At 42.2% G+C, this 25919-nt stretch overlaps 1 protein-coding gene across 1 annotated transcript; it reads right to left on the bottom strand.

Annotated features, from left to right (window-relative positions):
- Positions 1–3691: 3691 nt before the first annotated feature.
- LOC134056982 (monocarboxylate transporter 13-like) lies at positions 3692–12380 on the bottom strand. Its single transcript, XM_062513948.1, has 4 exons — positions 11881–12380; positions 7637–7780; positions 5697–6503; positions 3692–3897 (listed from the first exon to the last, which is right to left on the bottom strand). The coding sequence occupies exons 1-4, from the start codon at positions 12080–12082 to the stop codon at positions 3692–3694; spliced, it is 1359 nt and encodes a 452-aa protein (XP_062369932.1). The 5' UTR covers positions 12083–12380.
- Between the last annotated feature and the right edge of the window lie 13539 nt (positions 12381–25919).

The following is a 25919-nucleotide window of genomic DNA, read 5'->3' on the forward strand; positions in this document are numbered from 1 at the left end:
TGTGGAGGACCATGACTATGAGAATGATCAGCTCCCAGATGACCCTGGACTTTTACAAAATGTCCAGCATACAACTGAGTAAACACATCATGTGATGGGTGATCAACTGGGTGATGGTCAGGCCCAAATGGTTTCAGTGAATGGAGTGACATCAGACTGGTGACCTGTCACTACTGGGGTTCCACAGGGCTCCACCATAGGGCTGGTGCTCTACAATATCTTCATAAATTACTTGGATGCAGGACTTGAACACTAAGTAAGTTTGCTGAAGACATTAAATTGGGAGGAGCTGATGACTTCTTTGAAGGCAGAGAGGCCCTGCAGGGAAACCTTGACACACTGCAGGTCACCAAACAAAGTTTAACAAGGGAAGGGGTCAGATTCTGGACCTGAGATGAGACAACCCTGGATGTGTGTATAGACTGGGGAATGAGGCTGAAGAGCAGCATTGCAGAAAGAGACCTCAGGGTCCTGGTCTGTGGAAAGTTCAACACGAGCCAGCTGTGCCCTGGCAGCCAGGAGGGCCAACCCTGTCTTGGGGGCATCAGGGACAGCATCACCAGCCAGGCAAGGGAGAGCATTGTCCTGCTCTGCTCTGAGCTGGGGCAGCCTCACCTCCAGTGCTGGGGGCACTTCTGAGTGCTACAGGGTAAGAGAGAAATAAAACTATTGCTCGAAGGAGGGCAGTGAGGATGATGAGGGGTCTGGAGGGGAAGCCATGTGACCAGTGGCTGAGGTAACTTGGTCTGTTCAGCCTGGTGATGAGGAGACTGAGGGAGGATCTCACTGTGGTCCTCAGCATCCTCATGAGGGGAAAAGCAGGGGCAGGCACTGATCTCTTCTCTATGGTGACCAGTGACAGGACCTGAGGAAATAGCCTGAAGTTGTGTCAGGGGAGGTCCAGGGTAGATATCAAAAAAATGTTCCTCACCCGGAGGATAGCTGGGCGCTGGAACAGGATCCCCAGGGAAGTGGTCACTGCACCAAACCTGTGGTGTGGCATTCAGGAAGCATTCAGACAACAGTCAGGCACATGATGTGACTCTTGGGATGGTCAGGAGTTGAACTTTGATGATCCTGGCTGAGCATTTCCAATTCATTATATCCCATGATTCTATAATTTTACTTCTTCTGTGCCATTTAACAGATAAATAGCAACAAGATGACAGAGTGTCCAAGTGACTAACACTATTGCATTAAGCAAAGAAAATAAATGTATGACTTTTCATTTCTCACAAGATCCTGTTCAGGCTGGTGGGAACCAGGGGAAATCTCCAGCCTGAGCTCTGACAGAGCCAGTTCTGAGCTCAGATGGGTTGCTCAGGACTTCACTAATTTGGGCCGTGAAAGCCCCAAGGATATAATCAGCCCAACCACGCTGGACCATGTCCATGCAGTCAGGCTGTCCTCAGAGCTTCAGCCTGAGCTCCTTGTGTTTCAGCTTTGCTGCTGCCTCACCCTCACACCATGCACCGCTGTAAGCAGCCCAGCTGCATCTCCTCTATTCCTCCTGTTGGTGCCGGGGATTCTGTTTGGTGCCCCCAAATCTGTTGCTCCCCCTGGCTGAACCAGCCCTGGTTCCACAGCCTCTCAGTGATCCTCTGCCAAACTCAGTCATCTTTGTCAAATTCTTTCCTGTGTTTGGTACTCCAAAATCTATGCACAACCATGGAGCAGAGGGGAACAATCATCTCCCTTGACCTACTCCTTGTCCCCCTGTTCTTCCAGCACAGCATGCCACTGAGTGCCTTCTTTACTGTCCATGTCAAACATCAGGACATGTCAAAACAAATTGGTGATAGGACCTGTAAATGAGATACAGAATTCTAACAGAATGCCAGAGGTGGAAACTGCATCTATTAAATATTTCCCCATTCTTCCCACCTCCAGTAATACGTTAATACCTCCAGTATAAAATGAAGAGTAATTTTAAGTAGTGGAACACTACAGAAGACTGAAGAATAATACTCCCAGAAAAACCCAAATTTTTCAATGTGTAAGTTTGAAAAGGATTTTGTGAGGTATTTGAGAGCCTTACTACAAGACTTTGCACACCCAGGTGTGTTCCTTCCAATACTTGTTCTTCATTCAAGTCCTCACAGGTAGTTGATTTATTAATGGTTCAGCTGATTCCTTCTAAGTTAAATTTTTAAAATACCTGTTCTTATGAGACAAGAAGTGACTATTGCAGATGAGAGATTTATGTAAACTCAGCTTCACAGAGGAAGTGTTTCAATGGTGAAAATTTCTGAAGTTTATAATTAGGGCAGATATGATATTCATAATAGTTTGAAGGCTTTAAAGTGCTATGTTTTTTCCCTTTCAATGTTTCTAAATGTTATTCAGCCTTTTCTCCCTTAAATTATGTCTTCCCCCTGACAGAGTAAAATTACAAAAAGAAACAGTTGTTTGGATACAGACTCTTTTTTATTCTTATAAATAGAGTATTTACTCTTAAGTATTTGCCTTAGGATAATTGGAATGTGGGACTGAAGGGGACCTCAGGAAGTTATCTAGCCCATCCTACTGCTCTGAAGCACATATATTTACATCCTTGATCCTATTCTCTGATACTTCTGTATTTTCATATTTTGCATTCATAGTTTGCTTTGTATCTTTAACAGGCTACAGTGAAGCTTTTTCTGTGTTACATGACTGCCTTTCTGTGAATTAGAACAATTACCAATTGTCTTAACAAGGAAAGAAATTAATCATGTTTTCTTTATCTCAGCCTATTATGGATTTGAAGGCTGTTCTCATGCTTTGTAAAACTTTTTGTGTTCTAAACCAGGCCAACTTTATTTCTTATACTTTTTTTCTTAGACTGTTTTCGTAATTTTCTCATTTATGTTCCATTTAATTCTTTGTAACACATGTACTTCTTCCAGTTAAAGCCTTGCAAGTATCATTATCTCCTCTGTATTACCGTAACGCAGAAAGACATTTAGTATTTTTAACACAGGGTTGCATTTGGGATTCTTACTCAGTTTGAAGTCCACTGTAGCCTTTGATCTTCCTCTACTATTCATTGATCCCTCTTCATTTTGTGTGGCTGTATTTTGCTTTTTACTTCTGATATTTAGGATTGATTTCTCTCTACTGCTCTTCTATTTCTCTCTTCTCTCTTCTATTACTCATATAACTTTTACCTTTATCAGGTTTGTTTATTTATCTTATTCCAGCACTGCTCTGTAGAGACCTGTGAGACTCTGTGAGACTTTTAGCTCAAAACTGTATTCATTTACTTGTGCTTTATCCAAGTTGTTGAAAATACTTGTTTTCTGGGCACTACTTCCCCAAGTAAGCATTTGTGAGCTGATGCCTTTTCCTCTTTTTTTAGTGATAGCTGCTGTCTGCATTTGGGGGTAGAGTTTCTATCTTCTGCACTCATGTTTCATAGCAATTTAATTTAGACCATGGTTTCCCCAGTTCATTTAGCACAGCCCTGTGGGACTCTATTGAAGACTTGCTCAGTCAAAATGCAACTTCAATATCAAAATTATATGGTAATGGTTACTGCTCTAGTTTGCATGTAAATTAATTACTTTCTTCCTTTGTTTCAAACATTCCTACCAAAACTTCTGTTCTTTTGTAAATCCTAATAATAGTGAGTTTGGAAAAAATAAAACACTTCCATATGTCCCGAAATGCTGTCAGAGGTCTCATGTAGTCACACCACTACACTGTGCTCTCAATACCTTCTAGTTTGATGTTTCAGGATATGGAGGGAAGGGTAGGGTAATGTTAACTTTTCTGGTTTAGTTCTAATCTTGCCTCCTCTTTTTTTTCTCTGTTGGAATCGATCTAAAAAAATTAAAAATCCAGTTGATAGGACAAGAGTGGCTCCTGCCATGTAGAAGCCTGCTCTGTAATCTCCAGCGATGTCCACAATCAGACCTGGAGAGAAATATATGATAGGAATGTGAATGATGGAAAACAGGCTAATGTGAATTAGCTCAGCAGTGTGAATATATCCTCTTACAAAGGCAGTGTACTAGCTACATACTTGTCTTGCAGATTTCTACATCATGAGCACATGGAACATCACCCCAGTATAGCATTTTTCAGTTTGAACACAATTCATATCTCATTGCTTTTTATATGTTAATTGCTAGTGAAACAGTATATTACATAGTTTGAAGTTTCCAACCTAAAGTGTGGCAGACAGTGCAGGTATTGGCAGAAAAAAAAAAGACTGTGCAGCTGAGTATGAGAATAGCTCCATGTTCTGTGGTGTAGCTGTCACCAGTTGCTGTAATTTGGACCATAATTACAGCATGAGTGAGTGAGTTTAAAGAAGGAAAAGAGATCCAACTGCTGGAAACAAAGTTGGAGAATTTGTCCAACATGTTGTGGGTTTCTGGTTCATCATTTTACAAAGAGTCACAGATGTTAACAAAAACCCTTGGTTTTCAGGGAGCTTTAAGCCAACCAAAATATGCAATGCTATTGTGTATTACACTGAAATATCTCTAGTACAGTAGTGACACTGCAGCAGTGTGTCAGCTGCCCTGAGGGTATGATGGCACATTCCTTTGGGGGCTGATGAAGGTTACTTGCTTGTGGGAAGTTTGTCCATGGTTAGGGTACTCCCTAGCCCACATTCTAAACTCAGCTCAGCCCTATATAGGCACAGGAACCATGAGCTCAAATCTTTTAGTGCTTGAGAGGCACTTGGGGTTCCCTGCTCTTCTACACCTTCTTTGTAGAAGGGTAAAAAAGAAAGGGGGGGCTGCACCGATTCCCAGAAAATCAGTACTAGTGACCAGCCACTACAAATTGTATTTTATTCAGATCTTTCCAACACATTTTTTTTATACTCTTCTGTCTCAAACCCTCTACGAATCTTTCTGGTTCCTGTATTTTCCAAAGTGAATTAAAATTTTCCAGTATTCAGTCTAACTCATTTGCAACCCATTAGTGATGTCATTTCCACAGAAGTCACTTGTAGTGCGTGAACAATGGTCTTTGGATGAGGACTCAGATCTGCACTGTACAAGTCACACTGGTCAATTTCTTTTACTGTATCACTTTTTAAAAGTCTCTACAGCTTGCAGTTCATTTGTCTTGCATTTTTCCAAGATGACTATATTTTGTTGCCAGCCCATAAATCCATGTGCTGTCTTATTGTCTGTTCTGTCTTCCCACTGTTCTTATGTACTGCCTTCCTTATTTATTATACTAGTTGGCTCAAATGCTGTCTAAAACCAGCAGGCATTTATCTGAATATTTCCTTGAGGTTTGCATAGCCTAATGTTTCAGGCTGTTCAGTTTGAACTTCTGTAGAAGCCCTCCCAACAACACCAGCATTTGTGCAACATCACTAGTCTAAAATTTCAGTTTCTTCTCTGAAATTGTGTCTGCTACTTGTCCCAAAGGCGCACTTTCTTAGCAAGATAGTTGGAGGCCATCAAGTGGCATTATGTGGGATTCAGGAAGCAAGACCATCATGTGAACACTGCCTTTCATCTCTCTTTTCTTGTTGAAGTGGTATCTCTAAAATCACACAGAAGAGAGGGAGCAAGATATTTTGAAGAGGATTTAAACTATTTGTTTTTTATGTACTTCTTGGCACAAATATCCCTCAGCTAAAAAAAAAGGGGAAATTTGAGTGCAGATCCAGATCTTTTCAGTTTGGATTACCATTCCCCTTTCTTCTTTTAAGATGTATTTGGCAGTGAGTTGTCTTAACTTACCTGCAAGAGGAGGCCCCACAAAACCTCCAGTGCTTCGAATGAGCATGAAAAGCCCTAGAGCACTGTCAAATTCTGGCATGCCTACAACATCTGCCAGCACTGTAATGTGAATGGCGACTGTTGTACCAAAGAAGAATCCATAGAAGCCAGTGAATATTGCCAAGGAAAGGTAATTGTTAGCCAGTGGCAACAGCATCAGGGAAGTACTCATCAATGTAATTGTCATTACCAGCAAATGAATGCTTTTGGTAACATGGAGATTGGCATACCAGCCACTCAGCAGTCTGCCTCCAAAGTCCACCATGGCCAAAATGGATAGGAGGGATGAAGTCCACGATTCATCTATTCCCAGGCTGTAGCTAAGTGGAACTAAAAATAATGGAGGAACAAAAAAACTCATAGCAGCTAATATACCAAAAATGGCATAAAGTACAAATTCTGGTCTCCTCACAAGCATCCAGTTGAAGGTTTTGTGCATGATGGGGAACTTATCTTCTTTGTCTCTCCTGGATGCACTGTTGCCAGGTGGTGTTCCAGTTTCATAATGCCTGGCCTTAAGGGGGCAGCTGCTTTCCAGGGGTCGCATCAGTACTCCACAGACACAAATATTGAGTTGGATGCCACCTATGATCAAGAGGGCACCTTTCCATCCATACTGACTAATCAGCCATTGGAAAAATGGTCCAAACATGAATGCAAAGGCGCATTCTCCAGCACTGGCAATAGCGTTGGCCAAAGCCCTTTTCTTGGAGAAATAGTGGCTAACAATGCTAATGGCTGGTGTCCATGAAAAAGAAATGCCAAGACCTGAAGAACATAAATAGAAATAGCACTGGTTAAACACTATTGAGGCATTTTGCGAAGGTGGAAATTAAAGCAGTCAGTGCCTCTACATTTGTGAAGTTAAAAAGTGTTAGAAGAAAAATATTTTTGCCTAGAAGAAGCATGAGCTTAGCTGGAGTAAATGTAAGGGTGTATTTGTGACATTATATTCTGTGAGTTGTATATATTCAAAAGAAAAAGCAGAACATTAGGTACATACATTATTACAATCTCATTTTAAAAAAAGAAAAAAAGTTGGTTTCACAACTAGTCAGTGTGTGAGAAATCACATAGTAATGGGGTTGAAGCTGGACAGATCTCAGATCCCATGCTGTCTATGTTCAGGTTGGTACTAGGTCAGACCAGGAGGTTAAGCTGAGCTGTGTTTAGGGTAGACAGTGTTCAGGGACACAAAGCAAGCTGGTCTATTGCCTCTGTTTGCTCTTATTTTCTTGCTTGACTGCTTTGAGCAAACTTAAAACCTGCTCTAACTTAGAGTTATTTTGATGGTTCCCTAGACTCTTTGGCAGCCCAGGACTGCCAAAGGGCTCAAATTCCAGACATTTTCTCAGGCATCCAGTGTGGAATTCGGAATGGTTTATTTCATTCCCTGCTAGCTTTGCTTCCTGTTCCAGGAAAATCTGCTAGTTGTTGGAGAAAATTTTCTGGCCTGATTTTGCTGGGAGTAAAGGAATGGTTTGGAATCAAATGAAAGGCTGGGACTCTGTTCAAAACATAAGTTGAGAGAAAGTATAGAATTTTCGATCTCCGTGCCTTTTTACTTCAGTACCCTTTATGTAGATTTTTTAAAACTTCACAAAGCTCTTATATCTGAATGAAAAATAAAACACTTAATTTTCTACTTGCATAAAATTTTCAGGTAAATTACTGGCATCTAAGTATTTGTATTCTGTGTTGTTGCAGGTTTCCTACACAAATTCTTATTTCCAAAGTGGGACGGGAGTGATATCACTTTTAAAGAGCATTGCTTGTTCTGACTGCTCATAAAGTCAAAACAGATACCAGATTTTAGAACTGCTACCACTAGCATCCTCAAATAAGTTGCTGATGGAAGACAGCCATAAATAAAATAAATAAACAAAGCCATAAATTCATACCCTGTAGAAAGCCAGTTGTTGCATACATCCACACCATGCTGAGTCCAAAAAATCCCAGTGCCATTCCTGAAAAAGCCAGAAGTCCTCCAGTGATCACAACTGTCCGATGGGTATATTGTACACACAGTGAACTGGCAACAGGGGCTGGATGAGCAGAAAAATTGGAGAAAGAGAAACATATTAGGAACATTAATCTGATCAACATGGCCAAATAAATAAAACATTTAGAGGAAGGCTACCCTTATAATGCTCGACACAAACAGCCTTAATTCTGCTGGATGGGGTAGGAGGTCAACCAAAATTTCAAAATTGTATACTTGCTGATAGAGAAATGACTGTCCCTGAGGCACAGATTTGAAAATACACTCAACAAATGTGGACTCTTTTAAAGGGAAAGAGCATTTTAGTGCCTTCCTTGTAGTAGGACAGTTTTGCTGATTTTCATGTAGGGATACAACTACCAACAAGACAGAATCTCATGGACTGTTTTAGCAGAAAGTGAAACTTCAGCCACAGAACCTATAGGTTCATTTATAAAAATTGTACTATTGAGAATGTGTTATTGATATGGCTGGCATGAAAATTTTCTGGAGAAAACTAACTTTTGTTTTTTAGAATTTTTCAAAAACCAACCCTTAATGGAATTTTAAAAGTTTATAAAGGACCAAAAATTATAGTTTATTTTGTGGTAATACTTTTTGCATAAAATTGGCAGTTCATTTCTTAAATCTTTATTTAGTGGTACAGTTTCTCTGAACAGAGTTCAGGGGCTCTTCAACACAAGGGCAAAGGTGCAGGTGATACAGATTTGATGGTGTAGTAGCTGCTTTGGTCTCTAGTCACTGTCTGGAAACACCTGAAACGTCAGAGATATTTTTGCTTGATTAAGGATCAGTTTTACTGCCTGGCTGTTTTTCCTATCAGCATCACAGGGTCGAGGTCAAGGCCGTAGGATTTCTCTAAATAGCCATGACCACTAGGGGGTTCCCAAGTACTACCTGGCATGAACGAGCTCCTTTCAATCTGTTAAATATCCTGGGAACTGGAGCTCATGCATAAAATGGAATTCGGTTAACGGCGACCATGCTTCTAAATTGAAATAAGTAGGAAGACCATGATCAAAAGAGAGCAGCCAGCAAGGAAGGTTTTGTAGTAGTTTGTAGGGGAAGGTACATACACCTGTTTTAAGATCGGAATTAAGAGAATTTTGTAGCTAGGATGAGTGAAATAAACTGACAGAGTTTGTTGCAAAATCTGCAGGATGTACATTGTCTGACAGCAGAAAGACCTGGCAGGAGCTGTACAAACCTCAACTGTCTCATCAGCTTTTACAGCAAAAATCTGGTAATTTTGTAAGCATGCAAAAATGATACTGAAATTCAGTCATTATCTTAAGAGTTGGTTGTAACTTTTTCTTGTGCCCCCTGCCCTGTTGTTGTTGAGCAGGGGAAAGTTCAAGGTTTGTGATTGCTGGCCTTTCAGGCACTCAGCTTCATGGTTTCTCACAGAAACCTTGAGTTTCCAGCCGGCATCAAAAGACCAGGAGAGCAGCTCAGACTTTTTCCACAGGCTTTATTATCATCCGTGAAGGGGTCAGGCTACAGATCCAAAGATGGGGGATCACACGTGTACTTTCATAGGGTTTGGGGGGATCACAAGTAAACCAATGGAAAACAGGGTTAACACATTTTGACCAACTACATTACCTTTCTTTGTCTGGGACAACCAATTATAAAGAATCAAAGCTAACCCATAATAGTCTAAAAAGATAAGAAGAAGAGCTTATATTTTTTCTAACATGAGTCATTCTAAGCAAGTAGTTTTTTCTTATCTCAAGGAAAGTGCCAGGGGGCCCTCAAAGGGATATCTGCAGAGGGATTTGTCTCCTCTACAGAGAGGAGATTATCCATATCATTGTATGATTCTTGGTGAATCATACAATTTGATAAAGAAAAGAAGAAGAGAAAAGTAGACACAGAATAACATCCATAAAAATTCTTGAAGACAAGCAAAACATCTGCAGCTGGAGCTGAAATATTACCAAATCTCAGTCTTTAAATAGCAAATAAGGAGAATAAACAGCCAGAACTTAAACATGGGATAGTAACAAAGACGCTAGCCACAGAACTGGAAATGGGTAAAATAGCTTGACTCCAGAGTCTGAAAGGATAAGGGCAACACACTGAAAATGTACAAGCAATGGAAAGGGATGACAACCAGAGAAAGGTGTTAGGAGGCATACATCAGTATCAAGAGAAGGCTGGTGAAGGTGATGGGGAGAATCCTTGCTGTGGTAAATTGAACAGCCTGTTGCAAGTGCAGACCTTGGGAGTGAAAGCACATGTTCTCCTTTCACACAAGAAACAGACCTGCTGTTGAAAGGATCCAAATAGGGAAAAATAGTAATTCAGTGATCATCCTTCATACTGAGCCAAGTGACACTTAAGGTTTCCCAGAGATACACATTAAGAAAGACTAAGCCAGGCCAGGAAACATGCTCAAAGAACTGGAGGCTCAGGTGATCTTCATCAGGAAGTCTTGTGGTCCCTATAAATGAAGCAAAGGCAGAAGAAGATGAAGACAATTATGTATTGACCTGAGACATTTATAAACTACTATACAGAGGGGGGTTTGGAATGTTTGACCACCAAGCTTTATTATTTTCAAAGGATTTCAAAGGATGAAAAACAATTTCTGCTGAATATTATGACTGCCTTCCGTGAAGTAAGCCTGCCTCACACCTGGCTAGGCAAATATATTTCTGCTGGTTTATACTTGATATTATTGTGTTATATGCTCTGTTCCTTGATACATTCCTATAGAATGTAAATATATGCTACAATAAAGCAAAACCTAACTAAACAGAGCTGTTAATTTTTTTCCTCCTAGGCTGGCTTTTTCTTCTCATGAAGTTCAAATGACTGAATGACAAAGTAGTATCACAATATGTCAGTTTAATTTGTAAACCAAATGGATAGGTTACCATTTATTCATTTCTGTGGTCTATGAAGTAGGTTTTTCAATTATTTTTGTCAGCTAATTATATATGTTACTGCAAAGGAGGCATCAAGGATAGCAGTTTATGGAACTCATAAATTCAATTCATGACTTATTTTATCTTTTTACTTTGACTTTGGGTTACTCTTTTTCCCTTCTGAATACATCTTTCAAAGAAAGATCAGTTGCTCTTTATGTTTGAAGTACTAAAGTTCCAAGCAATAATACTGATAGGTGTGGGCTGAGTAGAATACATGTAATTATACAGTGTCTATGGAATGAAGTGTCTTCAGAAACAATATTATGATAGCATTTATTATGTAAGGATATTTACATACTGCAACCATATATCTCTGTGAGAATATGCAGAGCAGACTTCACAAATTCTGTACAGTTCAAGCCTGCACATGCTTGGAATCCTCACATCAAGTGAAGGATCATGCAGTTTACAAAGGCACCAAGGACTCTCTAAACAACCAAGTTGAGTCAAATGCAGTATGTTTCCTATTTTTCCCTCCTTCATTTGGTATGATGTGGTATTTGACCTGTTCCCATAGCCCACTGCCTTTGACTGGGAACATCAAAGCATCCCCTATTCTCTGCTTGAGTGGTCATGTCTTTATGGAGCTCTCTCACTGAATGAATGGATTTTTTTTTCTTTTTCACTCTATGAGCTTTCTGGTAGATCAATAATTTGAAATCATACTAAGAGCGGTAAAGAAGACAGAGAATTCGGAATATATGCAAAGATAAGGGATCTTGATGAAGATAAAAAGAAGTGAGAAAAAGCAGGACTGAGAATCATTTTGGTATCAGATTGCTTACCTGATAAATGGGGTCACAATGCTTGCATTTTGAAGTACTTTGAAAAAGTGACAGTCGCTCTGAGATCAGTGACTTTGCACAAACTGTTTTAAGAGCTTAACTCAACAAGCTCTGCTGCTATCAGAATTATCTCTAATGAGTTTAACTCAAAGCCTGTAGCAAAACTTAATCATGAGTTTAGGTGCATGTTGTTTTTTTCAGGCAATCAGATTCCTGTGTCTATAAAGTTCTGGTATTAACCCATTCCGTATCTGAGGCAGAAAATGCCAATTTTCTGAAAATATTCTGTATTTTCTGTAGAGACAGAAGAAGGAAGTCTATACCTTACATATTTCTGGTTTGGGGTTTTTTTAAGGAAGATTTCCAAACTTGCTTGGGTAGTAAATATTAAAATAAAATGCTAGAAGGGTACTACTACCTACCTCCTAAATGAAAGATGGCAATAGTTACTGATGTGATCCAGGAAGTGGAGCTTGCAAGTTCATCAAAATGCTGTTGGATTTCAACAAAGAACAGACCAAAAGTCTTGAGGACAGCAACAGTGAAGCCCATCACCATGAAGGCTGACACTACCACAACCCATCCATAGCCACCATCTGGTGGGTTGCTGTCTTTAGCCTGCATCTTTTCTAATGATTAGATCTTCTCTGTGTTTTGGGTTGTTTTTTCTTTTTCTTTTTTTTTTTTCTGGAGTGGTAGTGATGATGGTGAGGTATTTTAACAGATCTGAAAATTGGTAGAAGGCCCATTGTTAGAAAAATCAATTAAAACATTTTAAGAATGGCTTACAGAAGTAATTACCAAGTTAAAATACAACATTTATTGCAGTGGTTTGACTGAAAATATTACCTGGGGAAGAGACGCCACAAGAGCCAGAAGAAAAAATAAAGAAATTGAAAAAAAAAATCAAGTACAGAGTTAAGAAAACAAAAGAAGCATGCAGATGTGAACAAAGGAGAGAAGACAATGTGAAAATATTCAGACATTAAGATTTTCAAATATAGAAGAATTTTAGGGTCTGCAACATTCTAGCATTTATAAATATTAATGGTTCCTGCAATGCCAAGCATTTTTGCCAGAATAGTGCACATCCATTCTTGTGAAGATATATTTGTAGGCAAGAGCATCTTATTAAACATTATTAAAGAGCATATTTTCCCTTAAAAATTTTATGATAAACATGCAATAATCATGCAGTGCATGGAGGACACAGGATCTGGCTGGAGGGAGAGAAATATTTATACATTTTTCTGGTTTCTTCATGGACACTAAATTCTGAGCAGGGATATTGTACAAGATGCAGAATACCAAAAAAGACCTATCTCATGAGGAGAATGGGAACTTGAGATAGCTGAAGGTGTACTATACTTAAAATTATCTACCCTATGTACAGTTAGGAAAAACTAGTTGTATGTGGAGATCCATACCACTTGAAATTATCCAGTACAAAGAAGCAGTTGCTAGTTCTGTGATTTGCTCCATTGAGGTACATGATCTCAGAGCCTTGTAGGGATCAGAAGCAAAATCATTCTACTGCCATGTATCTGGACTGACGTGGCACAGGACACATTTGCACGTCTTAAAAAATCTTAGAACAGCCACAAGAGAAGGAGAGATTGCCTTTTATTGAGGTCTGTATGAAATAATCTGGTTTTCATTCCCATAGTTTCTGGGTGACTTTAAGCACGTTATTGGAGCTTGCTGTGCCTGTTTTCTCAGTTGTCAAATGCAGCTAATACTTTCAAAGGTCATAAATTTTGTAAAGTTGGAAGCATTAATACCTGTATCAGTGCTCAGTTTACTATAAGAAAATACAGAAATTATATCAAGCTGTAGCCATGTCTTCTGACAATGCTGAGTTCAAGTAGCATGGTCATAATTTTGGTTGAGAAGAACATAAAAAGGATGCACCACTCAAGCTCATGCCTGCCTAGTCAGAGTGATATTTCTGCATTCTGCATGGACATGCCTGGGCAAGGGATTATGATTTGTGCCACAAGACAGATAGAATAAATCCTGCTCCTTACCAGGCAACACCCGGACTAAAACAGGCATGATAAAATCTGCATGACACCACCCAGCACCCTTCACTTTCATTAGGCAAACTGTCCCAGGAGGAGTATAAATTGGCCCTTACTGCTCACAAACTTAAATTAACATCATGTTTCCCTACAGCAATTACATCTTTTATGTCACAGCTCAGAATTCAGCCTTCAGTTCCTTTTAGTGATCACAGTGTTCCACGTAACTCTAAAATGAAATTACTATTTCGGTTGTATTATTAATTAATGAGGTAGTTATTTTCCAGCAGCCCTATGGATTTGAAAGCTGTGCAGCTACATACTATAGGGAATTGCTGGAATGCCTGAACAGGGTAGAAGAAAGCATAGATACTACAATAAGGGAACATGTTTCTGGCACCATGTTTTTTTTTCTGGCACCTTTCTCCTTCACTTGAAAGGAAAGTTTACTATAAGATGATGTAATTGCAAACACCCTAAGCTGAAAAAACTTACATAGGATCTACTTTTGCTCTTACCTACTGAGTAATGGTAAACAGTAATGTAATCTTCACTTACTCATTTTGTCCCTGGAGCTAACCTTCTAAATAAAAAGGAGACAAAACCTTTTGGGAAAGTGCTCCTTCTGTTGCACCTAGCCATACACAAGAGCCCTCAAAAATGTAAAGCTGTGCCTGGAAGCATAAGCACTCTGTCTAGCATCCCACTGACTCCTATCTCCAAGACTTCTCATGGCAACTGGAACAGATGTTCTGTGAGCAGGGACTTACACTGGGAAAGCCTGTGCTTGGTGTGTGCATGAGCAAGAGCAGACAGCTCTGTTAGTAATGTTATGCTCATGGAGAATTTTGCCAGCAAGAATACACAAGCAAGGGTGCAGTCTTTATCTTTGCACCTGGATAGCTACAAAAGCATTTTCTGAGGCACTGGGGTTGTTCCTCTATTCATGCTCTATGAGTTTTCCAAGCTATTTATGCTTTGATTCATGTGAATGACTAAAAAAGCTTATCAGACAATCATAAAAATAATGTATAAAATGCTTCTCTTGTTTCATGCATTTTAGGGTGCCACATAAACTTGTGAAGATGGATACTTCTTGTTCTACTTGGTTATCTTGTGCTCCATGTCCTAATTTACTTTTTACAAAAGAGTAAATGAGTAGAATACATTTACTACACATTGCAAAACAAGTTGGTGGTGGAATCAAGAAAAATCTGTTGAATCCTAAACTTCTTGTTTTCATGCAAATCATACTTAACACTCCCCAAATAAGTGTATTCATGCTCTCTGAATGGAGGCTGAGTGGGCTCCTTGTGATCTGGTGATACTTTACAGATATAGGTTCCCCAAGAAGATAAAAAAAGGGCAAGTACTAAGTTTTTCCACACTTAGATTAAGAAATGTGACTTAGTAATGTATGTTTGGTTTGAGTTTCCAGTACAAACTTGGATTTGGACTTATCAAAGCAAAAAAACAGAAAAGGAAGAAAAACATGCTTAATATGCATTGACACAAAACTACTTTTACCAAAGGCTGATACCTTGAAACCGGAACTATGTAAATAATTTATATATATTAAATATTAAATAATATAGTCTTGTTTTATTGGTTGTATTAGAAGAAAGATGGAAAGAAACATGGAAATCAGTTGTAATTTATGCTGAAACTTCCTCCATGCATGTGCCTTGGTACCTAGGCAAGGAACAGGTACTATGTTTGTCACATTCAGATACCTTATGATTTTCATCTAACACTCAGACTGGCTCTGCTGATGCTCACCTGTCACTAGAGCTTCAACTACAATAGAGTCCTACTGCTCCTCAGACACAAATTTAGGAGGAACTCTTTTTTCCTTTCTAACCTCATAACATCATTATAGAAGGAGTCAGTTTAATGAGTATGATCTATAGCAGTTATTGACAAAGCATATTAGGATGGAAAAGAGGGGCTGAATGCTACGAGTAACCAGTTAGAAGTACCTAAAATCAAGTATAGCAGCAAGAAATTACCTTATTCAGATAGCCAAGGCTTGTATGGGACATGAAGCTCTTCCTTCACCTTCTAGTTGTATTTAAGTTCTTGAGTTCTGCTGCAAACCACCAGGTCATGTTTCTCATCTGAACTACCATCTGGCTAGCTGAACAAACCAAGTTGTGTCCTTCAGAATGTGTAAGCACTGGATTTTATAAGAATCCCCTCCTCCCCTCCTCAAAAGTAATTTGACTCCACCCATACTCAGAAAAACAAAGTTCTGTCCTGACTAGTGATCAGAGAAACAAAATCAGGAATGGGTGGAGGAAACTTAGAGGAGGAATGCAAATTTTGTTATTTTTCTGCACTAGACTTATACTTGCCTTGGACTGCTGTCCATGTTTTCTACTGAACTCAACTACTGTAAAACCAGAAAGTTCAGATGTATCAGCTGACTTCAAACTCCTCTATGTTCTGGGGCATTTACTGCAAATGTTTATTCAAATTTGAAATTCATTTGTGGCTTCCCTATGGTTGTGCTGTTGGGCAGATGTTGGCTACAGTGAGCATCACATAGCCTGCAGCAACTACAGAAGTACAGAAAATTGAATGTGCTCTCCTGAGCATGGTACATGGATATTTGAACCTTTCACCACACCAGAGCACTCCTTTACTTGTGTGGTTTAAGAGCCCACAGTTAAATACTGCTGGTCCTCGTAAAACTTCTCTCTCCCAGCTCTCATTGCTAGTTTATTGTATCTTATTCCCTTTCCTACCAATTTGCCTTGCACTAAGGTTGTGGTGGTTATACTGGGGGGGCAGGTTGGATTGTTGCAGTGGGTTGTTGCTTTTTGTAATATTTTTAATTTACATATTTATATACTTACTTCATGACTTGATCAATAATCTGTGTGATCTGTGTGTGCTAAGGGGAAGTAAAATATGCAGTTGACCTGCAAAACTAAGAAATAGATATATTTCTTAATTTTGGCATATTTGAATGGGAAGCCAGAAAGTTTGTGAGGTGGCATTCTAATTTTCTTTTGCTAGGAAAATTCTCTAGAGCTGTTTTAGGGCTGGAGAAGACAAAATCATGGAAAAGGAAAGTTATGGGGTAGTTTTTGAAGTGGAATTAGCATGCAGTTTTCACAGAAAAGTTGCTGTCACTCTTACTTCACCTTCCTGCGACCGCATGGGTTTTCATGCAGTGAGCTAGACTGGTGAACTGAACCCTGGTGATCACTACATTGGGGCAGTTTCCCCAAATGGTGTGCTTTTACAATGCAAAAGGAAAAAGAAAAGGAGCCAGGAATGGAACTTGGCAGATGAGACTGCTTAATCCAGAGAAGAAATTCACATGGCAGTTGTATACAGTTCACGTATTCTCATGCCCCGTGAGCCCACCAAATTCTGACCCATGATGTTGCTGGGCACAGATGTGTGACTGATTGGCCTATAGTTCCCTTGGTGTTCCTTCTCTAAGAACAGTAGTTATGCTTCCCCTTTGCCAGTCATTGGCAGCTTCTCCAGACTGCAACAACTTACTTCTCAAATATGACACTGTGGCTCAGCCACTTCCTCTGCCCATTCCCTCAGAACCCACGGCTCATCCAGACAAGCCTCCTGGTGTTTCTGCCTGACTCATGACCTCATTGTTGAGATGCTTAGAATAGGTGGCCCTTGAATATTATATTACAGTCATGGGAATTCAAGTCTATAGACAAAATAATGAAGTCTGGAATATTTCACTGGTCAGTCCATCAGATTATTTTTAACATTACATTCACTGAAATAACTGAAGATTATGTGCAAAGGAATATTGTCATGGCCTGTCATGGCTCTGTCTTTAAAACAGAATGGTCTTAGCAGGACTAACTGAATGTTCATTTTCTAGAGTCATTCCTACTGAATACATTTAGTTTTTACTCATACCATTTAGTTTGGGTTATCCAGAACTACTATTATGCAGTAATACCATAGTAGATTTTGCTCATCTGATCAGGCTAAAGTATTTTCACAAATTTCTGTCAATGTACAGAAACTTTATGCTATACCTGTGTACAGTACTTCTCCTTAATCATCTATTTGTTTTCTCATGTTAAATTTACAAATAAAATTTAAGTCTCTTATTTTTATTTAAGAAATAAGAAAAAATGTTGTAGACTGCACTTCTATTAAATGGCTTACATTATTTCTTGTTCAACATTTAAGCATTTTAGAAAACACTTAGATAACTTTCAGGTTTCCATTCATATACTGGAGGGAAAAAAAAATATTCCAGGTGGCAAGAAGAGTCACTTCTTCTCAGATCTAGTTTTGTCAGCTCAGCTTTCACTAATTCCAAAGGTTAGCTTCCACTTTAAGTGCTTGAGTAAGCATAAAATACGTTCACAGGTAGACTGCTCCATGAAATATTTGGTGTAGAGTGAAATGAGAATCTCCCTGGAACATCTGTATTTCAGATAATAACAGTGATTCATGATTATGAAGAGATTATGCTTAAATTCTGTCCAGTCAAGTCATAAATAAATATTTAACCATTCAGGAGTTAGTGTCTTGGATTTTATTACTAGGCCCATAGGATGAAATCAGCAATGGTTTAAACAGAGGCTGGATATACATGCATTTCTAAAATGCCTTTTTCTCAGTATTCCCAAATCTGAAAGTAGTGATTGTGTTCTCTGCTTCTGTAAATAATTTCAGCTCCACTGATTTCAAAATTACTTCACCCCTTTCACCACCAGAGAATTTCTTCACTGATTGCCCAATGGGAACAGGGCTGTCTTTGAAGAATATATTACATATCTATCTATCCATCGCCTCTTTATTGTTATTATTGTAGTGTATATATAAAATCTGGGAAATGAGTCTCTGAAATTTGGTTCTTATTTAAATAAACTGCATAAATATAGAAAGCTAGCCTGGCATAAATACCCACAGATGCTGGCAAAGTCTCCTTGTAGTCAGCAGTGCTCAGATGGAAAGGCAGAGAGCTTATGAAACCATGCCTCCTGCATTCATCAGTCCTTGGTGGTGATCATGCTTGTCCGTCTACTTGGAACTACCCGCTCTTATCACATACATCTGTTTTTTTTTTCCTGACCAAAGCCTTCTGATAGCAGTGATAAACAGATAGTTGGCCAAGATAAATATCGATTGAAATGACTGAATCAAAGTGACTGTGTTTGACTTGTGGTGTTAAGTGATTACCAATGTAATACAGGTAGCCTGAACATAAATATTCGCAGGACCGTGTGCAGGAAAGATAGCATATGAAAGGACTGAAAAACTATTATGTAAGAAATAAACAGGCTGACATCACTGTGAAAATAGCTGACATGGGATGCTAAATGAACCTGGGTAAGAAATGTGGATGAGTGTAGAGGTACTTAAGGTCTTGAAGGAAAAAAAGAATTTCATCTTGATGTGATTAAAGAAGAACCAGGATGGTGATTCAGTTGCATAAAGTTAGGATGAGAAAGGAGGTGTATTTTGTGGAGATAGGATAGCAGGCATTGATTGCTGACAGATCAGAGGGGCTAAGGAACAGAAAGAGATAGCAAATAAGCAAGTGAGTGATTAGGGTTTCTCAGAAGCTGTCAGATTGTAAAAAGTGAGCTATTTTATAGATAAAGTAAGAATAAGTGGCTTGGTTTTGGACTGGCTTCTGGTTATCCTATTACCAGTTTAACAAATCCTTATTAGTTTAAGATTGACTGAAGCTTTACAGGCTGGGAGAAAATGAAGAAAAGCCTCTGTCCTGAAATTATAGTCAGGTGTGCTGATTGCTCCCCTCCCCAGGGTGACATCAATCCCTGGCCTCCCTTTGTAATAAAGGGAATGCTCAGGCTGTATGGGGAAATATAGAGTCTGAATTGGCTGTAAGTGGAGGGTGTGTTTATCTGAACAAAGGTTGTTTGTTTTGTTTTTTAACACGCAATAATCAGTTTGTTTTCTCTGCATAATTCTTGGTTGTGATTATAGCTTCCATTACAAAACTATAGGGTAGGAAGGAGAGGGGGTACAGGAAATGAGCACTGCTAAACAGAGAAGAGGGAAATGCACTGCTTAAGCTTATCAAAACAAAATGGTTAAGTACAGTGCTGATGCAAACAAGAGTCTCTCTGTGCCCTATCAATCTAGCATCTGTGGATGGCTTCTTCCACTTCCTGTTCTGGAAAGAGTGACCAGTGTTTAATCATTCTGCTTTAATTATAACATGAAGGTGAAAATGCCCAATCCTTGGGTATGTCTGGAGTATCAGTGAGACATTTTTTGTTCTTGTTCCATAGGAGAGAGATGGATGTGTTTGGCTAAATTAGCCCTAAATGTCCTCTGGTTGATGTCTGGGAAGGGTTTTTACAAGGATTCAGCTAAGAGCACAGACATTAAGGTGTATAAACTCATTACACTTCCTGTACTATTTTCTTAAACTAAGCTGTGGCACACTGTGCTGTCCATGTTGTCTTGGTTTGAAAGACAGGTGTTTGCTAAGGAAAACAGAAGCTTCCCTTTGGACTGAAAAAAACCATGATTCTTCCGATTATTATAATTTTGGAATTAAGAGAGCTCTCAGGCAAAGATATGGGGTAGGAATAACAGTTCTTTACTAGTATATCTAACAAGACAAACAAGAACATCAACAGCTATGAAATTACCCACAAACAGAACAGTAACTCAGTCCCAGTGTTTTTTTGGCTGCAGGCACCTTTTCCCTGAGCTGCAGTTCCCGGTGCTGGGGGCGGGCAGGTCCCGCAGAGCCGCAGGAAGGCTGGGGGTGATGGCAGCGCTGTCCCAGGGGGAGAGAGAGATGGAGAGAGAGCTCTCCGCTCACGGTGTGGGTCCCGGTGCTCAGCAGAATGCTGGATGGTGGTAGTTCACAGCGAGAAGACAGCAGGGCAGGGTCCAATGGTGGTTTCCCGACGCTGGGATGGGACACAGGCGGCGATCGTCCTTCTCATCCGAACTCCGCGGGGGAAATGGGCCGAGGCCCAGCCTTCCGCTTCCTCTTCTGGCTGTTTGAATCTCGCGGGGCTTCCCTCTTCCCTCCCGTCCCCTCCCCCTTGTCACCAGGGCCCAGTCAACAGGTATCTTAGCATGACAATGGGGAAAATTCCACAGAGGGAAAAAGGGAGAGAACTAACCCTCAACATTATCCACCCCGAATTTTCCCCTACCATCATGCCAAATCAAATTAAAATCTTCAAATTATAGACATCCATACAGTTACAGATAAAGGCACAGTATTGTAGGTAGTTCACCCTAAAGCAAGGTCTCCTTGGGGTATGCATCGGGTCTTTCCATCCCTTTGCATCACCCAACAGGTACACCCTGGCCCTTGAGCAAAAACCACCCCCCGAATTGGATTGTCTTTGCTGGAGGCAGGGTTCACCCAAACAGTTTTTCCTAGCATACCTCTCATATGCACCACTGGAATCTTGTCCCCATCTGGTGTTCTCAAGGGCTCAGACTGGGCAGGGCCTGCTTGATTAGTGGAACCTCGGGTGTTCACTAACCATGTGGCCTTTGGTTGATTCATCTCCCAGTTCTTGAAAGTCCCCCCACCCAGTGCCTTCAAGGTGGTTTTAAGCAGCCCATTGCACCGTTCCACTTTCCCAGCCACTGGTGCGTGATAAGGAATGTGGTACACCCACTCGATGCCGTGTTCTCTGGCTCAGGTGTTTATGAGGCTGTTCTTGAAATGAGTCCCATTGTCTGACTCAATTCTCTCAGGGGTACCATGTCTCCAAAGGACTTGTTTTTCCAGGCCCAGGATGGTGTTGCGGGCAGTGGCGTGAGGCACAGGGTAGGTCTCCAACCATCCAGTGGTGGCTTCCACCATGGTCAGCACGTAGCGCTTGCCTTGGCGTGTCTGAGGCAGAGTGATGTAGTCAATCTGCCAGGCCTCCCCATACTTATATTTGGACCACCGCCCCCCATACCAGAGGGGCTTCACTCGCTTGGTTTGCTTGATGGCAGCACACGTCTCACAGTCATGGATAACCTGGGAAATACTGTCCATGGTGAGATCCACCCCTCGGTCTCCTGCCCACTTATAGGTAGCATCTCTGCCTTGGTGACCTGAGGCATCGTGGGCCCATCGAGCCAGGAACAACTCTCCCTTGTGTTGCCAGTCTAAGTCTATCTGTGACACCTCTATCCTTGCAGCCTGATCTACTTGCTCATTGTGTTGGTGCTCCTCATTAGCCCGACTCTTGGGGACATGGGCATCTACATGACGGACCTTTACGGGTAGCTTCTCTACCCGACTGGCAATGTCTTTCCACTCATCAGCAGCCCAGATTGGTTTTCCCCTACGTTGCCAGTTAGCTTTTTTCCATCTTTCCAGCCAGCCCCACAGAGCATTGGCTACCATCCATGAATCAGTGTAAAGGTAAAGCTTTGGCCACTTCTCTCTTTCAGCAATGTCCAGGGCCAGCTGAACGGCTTTGAGTTCAGCAAGTTGACTTGATCCACCTTCTCCTTCAGTAGCTTGTGCAACCTGTCGTGTGGGGCTCCATACGGCTGCTTTCCACTTCCGGTTCATCCCCACGATGCGACAGGAACCGTCAGTGAAAAGAGCATAGCGAGTTTCATCTGCTGGCAGTTGGTTGTATGGCGGGGCTTCATCAGCCCGGGTCACTTGTTCTTGCTCCTCTTCATCGGCAAGACCAAAATTTTCACCTTCTGGCCAGTTTGTAATTATTTCCAAAATCCCAGGGCGATTTGGGTTTCCGATACGGGCGCGCTGTGTGATGAGGGCAATCCACTTGCTCCATGTGGCATCGGTGGCATGGTGGGTAGAGGGGACCTTCCCTTTAAACATCCACCCCAGCACTGGTAGTCGGGGTGCCAGGAGGAGCTGTGCTTCTGTGCCAATCACCTCTGAGGCAGCTTGAACTCCTTCATAAGCGGCCAAGATCTCCTTCTCTGTTGGGGTGTAGTTGGCTTCAGACCCTCTGTAACTTTGGCTCCAGAATCCCAGAGGTCGGCCTCGGGTCTCACCAGGTACCTTCTGCCAAAGGCTCCAGGACAAGCCCTTGTTCCCAGCTGCAGAGTAGAGCACATTCTTCACCTCTGGTCCTGTCCTGACTGGGCCGAGGGCTACAGCATGAGCGATCTCCTGCCTGATCTGGGCAAAGGCTTGCTGCTGCTCAGGGCCCCAGTGGAATTTGTTCTTCTTCCGGGTGATCAGGTAGAGAGGGCTCACGATCTGGCTGTACTCAGGAATGTGCATTCTCCAAAAGCCTATGGCACCTAGGAAAGCTTGTGTTTCCTTCTTGTTGGTTGGTGGAGACATCGCGGTGATCTTATTGATGACCTCAGTGGGGATTTGGCGCCGCCCGTCTTGCCACTTTACTCCCAGGAACTGGATCTCTCGGGCAGGACCTTTGACTTTGCTCCACTTGATGGCAAAACTGGCTCCCAGCAGAATCTGGATGATCTTTTCTCCTTTCTCAAATACTTCCATTGCCGTGTTCCCCCACACAATGATGTCATCGATGTGTTGCAGATGTTCTGGAGCTTGACCCTTTTCCAGTGCAGCCTGGATCAGTCCATGGCAGACGGTGGGGCTGTGTTTCCACCCCTGGGGCAGTCGGTTCCAGGGGTACTGCACGCCCCTCCAGGTGAAAGCAAACTGAGGCCTGCAGTCTGCTGCCAGAGGAATGGAGAAAAATGCATTGGCAATGTCAATGGTGGCATACCACTTTGCTGCCTTGGACTCCAGCTCGTACTGGAGTTCCAGCATGTCCGGCATGGCAGCGCTCAGCGGTGGAATCACTTCATTCAATGCACAATAGTCCACAGTCAATCTCCATTCTCTGTCAGACTTACGCACAGGCCAGATGGGGCTGTTGAAGGGTGAGTGGGTTTTGCTGACCACCCCTTGGCCCTCCAGCTCACGGATCATCTTGTGGATGGGGATCACGGCATCTCGATTTGTCCTGTACTGCCTGTGGTGCACTGTGGAGGTGGCAATTGGCACTTGCTGCTCCTTCACCTTCAGGAGTCCCACTAGAGATGGGTTCTCTGACAGTCCAAGCAAGGTGTTCAATTGCTTAATGTTTTCTGCCTCTACAGCAGCTATTCCAAAAGCCCACCTGAGTCCCTTTGGGTCTTTGTAATAGCCATTCCTCAGGAAGTCTATGCCTAGAATACACGGTGCCTCTGGGCCAGTCACAATTGGATGCTTCTGCCACTCCTTCCCAGTCAGGCTCACCTCAGCCTCCAGCAAAGTCAATTCCTGTGATCCCCCTGTCACCCCAGCAATAGAAACAGGCTCCTCCCCCACATGTTCTGATGGTATTAGGGTGCACTGTGAACCAGTGTCAACTAATGCCCTATGTTTTTGTGGCTCTGATGTGCCAGGCCATCGGATCCACACTGTCCAAAAGACCCGGTTTTCCCATGCCTCTCCCTGGCTAGAGGCAGGGCCCCTCTAGCACTGGTTATTATTTCCTTCCTGGGCATACATGTTGGAGGTTCCCTCAAGGGGATCTGACAAATCATCCTCCCTTTTGTAGTACCCTGCATCTTGGTTATGGGAAGTTGAGGCTACCTTCACTTTAGTGGAGCTCTTTTGGTTAGTGTTTCCCTCCCTGAGTTGACGCACCCATGCTGCCAGGGCAGAAGTGGGTTTCCCATCCCACCTCCTCATGTCTTCCCCATGGTCACGCAGAAAGAACCACAGGTCAGCTCATGGGGTGTATCCTCTCTCCTTAGCTGGGGGGCGTTGGGCTCTAACTCTGGCATCTGTGACTCGCACTGGTGCTGTACTGACCTTCTTCATCTCCTCCCTCATCTCTCTCATCTCCTCTTTGAGTTCCCTAATCACAGCAGAGACCTGAGCCTGCATTGGGCCATTCATTATACTCTCAAAATTCCTGAGCCTATTGGCAACAGAACCCACTGTCTCGTGGTTGGTGTCAGCATTAATGGCTGCAATGAATGTGGTGTATTGAGATGGCCCCAGGTGTGCCAGATTCCACAACATCTGCCCTGTGCACCTGACCTTGTCGGGGTCATTGTCATGTTGTCCACCCCTCCCAAAGAGTATCTCCAGTACTGCTACTTCTCTCAGCTGTTGGATCCCCTCCTCAGCGGTCTTCCAGCGCATTCTATGGTGGTGCTCCTGCATTCTCTCTCTATGGACAAACCTCTCTCTTACACTCATTAAAAGCCGCTCCCAGAGGGAAAGGGGGCCTGGTTCCCTTACGAATATGTGATCCACACCTGAGTCCTGGGTCAGGGGTCCCAAATTCCTTGCCTCAGTACCATCCAGCTGCACACCTGTACCCATAAGGTCCCAGACCCGCAGTAACCACGTTGTAAAAGCCTCACGGCCCCTTCGTACAACATCTTTACGAAGATTACGGAGACTCTCGTATGACAGGGACTCTGTGATGATCTCAACCTCTGGCTCCCCTGCTGGTTGTGAGGGCCCTGCTTTCTGATCCTTATTATCCAGGTGCTTTGTTTTCACCTTAGACTTTCTAGTTTCCACAGGGGCAACTGCTGCTGGCTGTGAGTTCCCTTGCAGTTCAGCTGGAACCTGGTGAGATGTAACATCTGTGGGTTCCACTGCTGCACCATCAGGTTCTCCCTCTTTAAGGCAGGGGGAGAGTTTCTCAAGAGCTGGGGAAAAGTACTCCTTCAGCATTTGGCCCATCTCCTTCACTAGAAACCCCACCCACTCTGGATGGTTCCTTTCTGAGGTGACCTCTGGGGCAGAATCAGGCTCAGGGGCAACATCCTTAGCCTCTGGGGCAGAATCCTTAGTCTCTAGGGCAGAATCCTTAGTCTCTGGGGCAGAATCCTTAGTCTCTGGGGGAGAATCCTTAGTCTCTGGGGCAGAGGCAGGGTCAGGCTCTGGGGCAGAATCCTTAGTCTCTGGGGCAGAGCCAGGCTCTGGGGCAGGGCCAGGCTCTGGGGCAGGATCCCTATTCCTTGGGGGACGTATCAGGGTTGTCATCCAAGTCAATCTCCCCTCATCTCGGAATGTTAAATAGAACAGGTTTACAAGGCCTATTAGCAATGTCAGCCACTGTATGACATCATTACTGCTTAGAAGAGATTTGAACCCCTCAAAAGCTGGTGGAGCAGACCCAAAAAACTGTGTAAGGGGTTGGGACAAAATTTTCCCTGGTGTCATATCCTCACAGTATGTACCATTATTAAAGTAGCCCCAAAAACATACAGTTAGAGTGTGATAGCTCCGAATCCATGTGCCCACCTTCCAGAGGAAGTTAAAAATCCATGAATTTCTCACGTTATCAGCCCACAAAAGGAACTGGATAATAGTTACAGCAGCCTGAGTTATAGGACCCGTGTTCAAGTAAGGGATTGCAAATGGGAGAGATAAAGCTGTGGCCACATGGAGCCCAAAGCACGGTAAGCTGGACAACATGATGCCACCTAACACAAAACTGAGGTAACTCAAGAGCTGTTATTCCTTTTTACCCTTTTCT

Source organism: Cinclus cinclus, chromosome Z (assembly GCF_963662255.1).
Source record: "Cinclus cinclus chromosome Z, bCinCin1.1, whole genome shotgun sequence".
Taxonomy (NCBI): Eukaryota; Metazoa; Chordata; class Aves; order Passeriformes; family Cinclidae; genus Cinclus; species Cinclus cinclus.

What these genes read in the sequence shown, in the direction of transcription:
- LOC134056982 (XM_062513948.1), bottom strand. Translation starts at nt 12,082, where the DNA reads ATGCAGGCTAAAGACAGCAACCCACCAGATGGTGGCTATGGATGGGTT. An exon ending in AACAACTGGCTTTCTACAGG is followed by an intron (nt 6,504 to 7,636) that starts GTATGAATTTAT and finishes TATGTTCTTCAG; the next exon opens with GTCTTGGCATTTCTTTTTCA. An exon ending in TGTGGGGCCTCCTCTTGCAG is followed by an intron (nt 3,898 to 5,696) that starts GTAAGTTAAGAC and finishes ATTTCTCTCCAG; the next exon opens with GTCTGATTGTGGACATCGCT.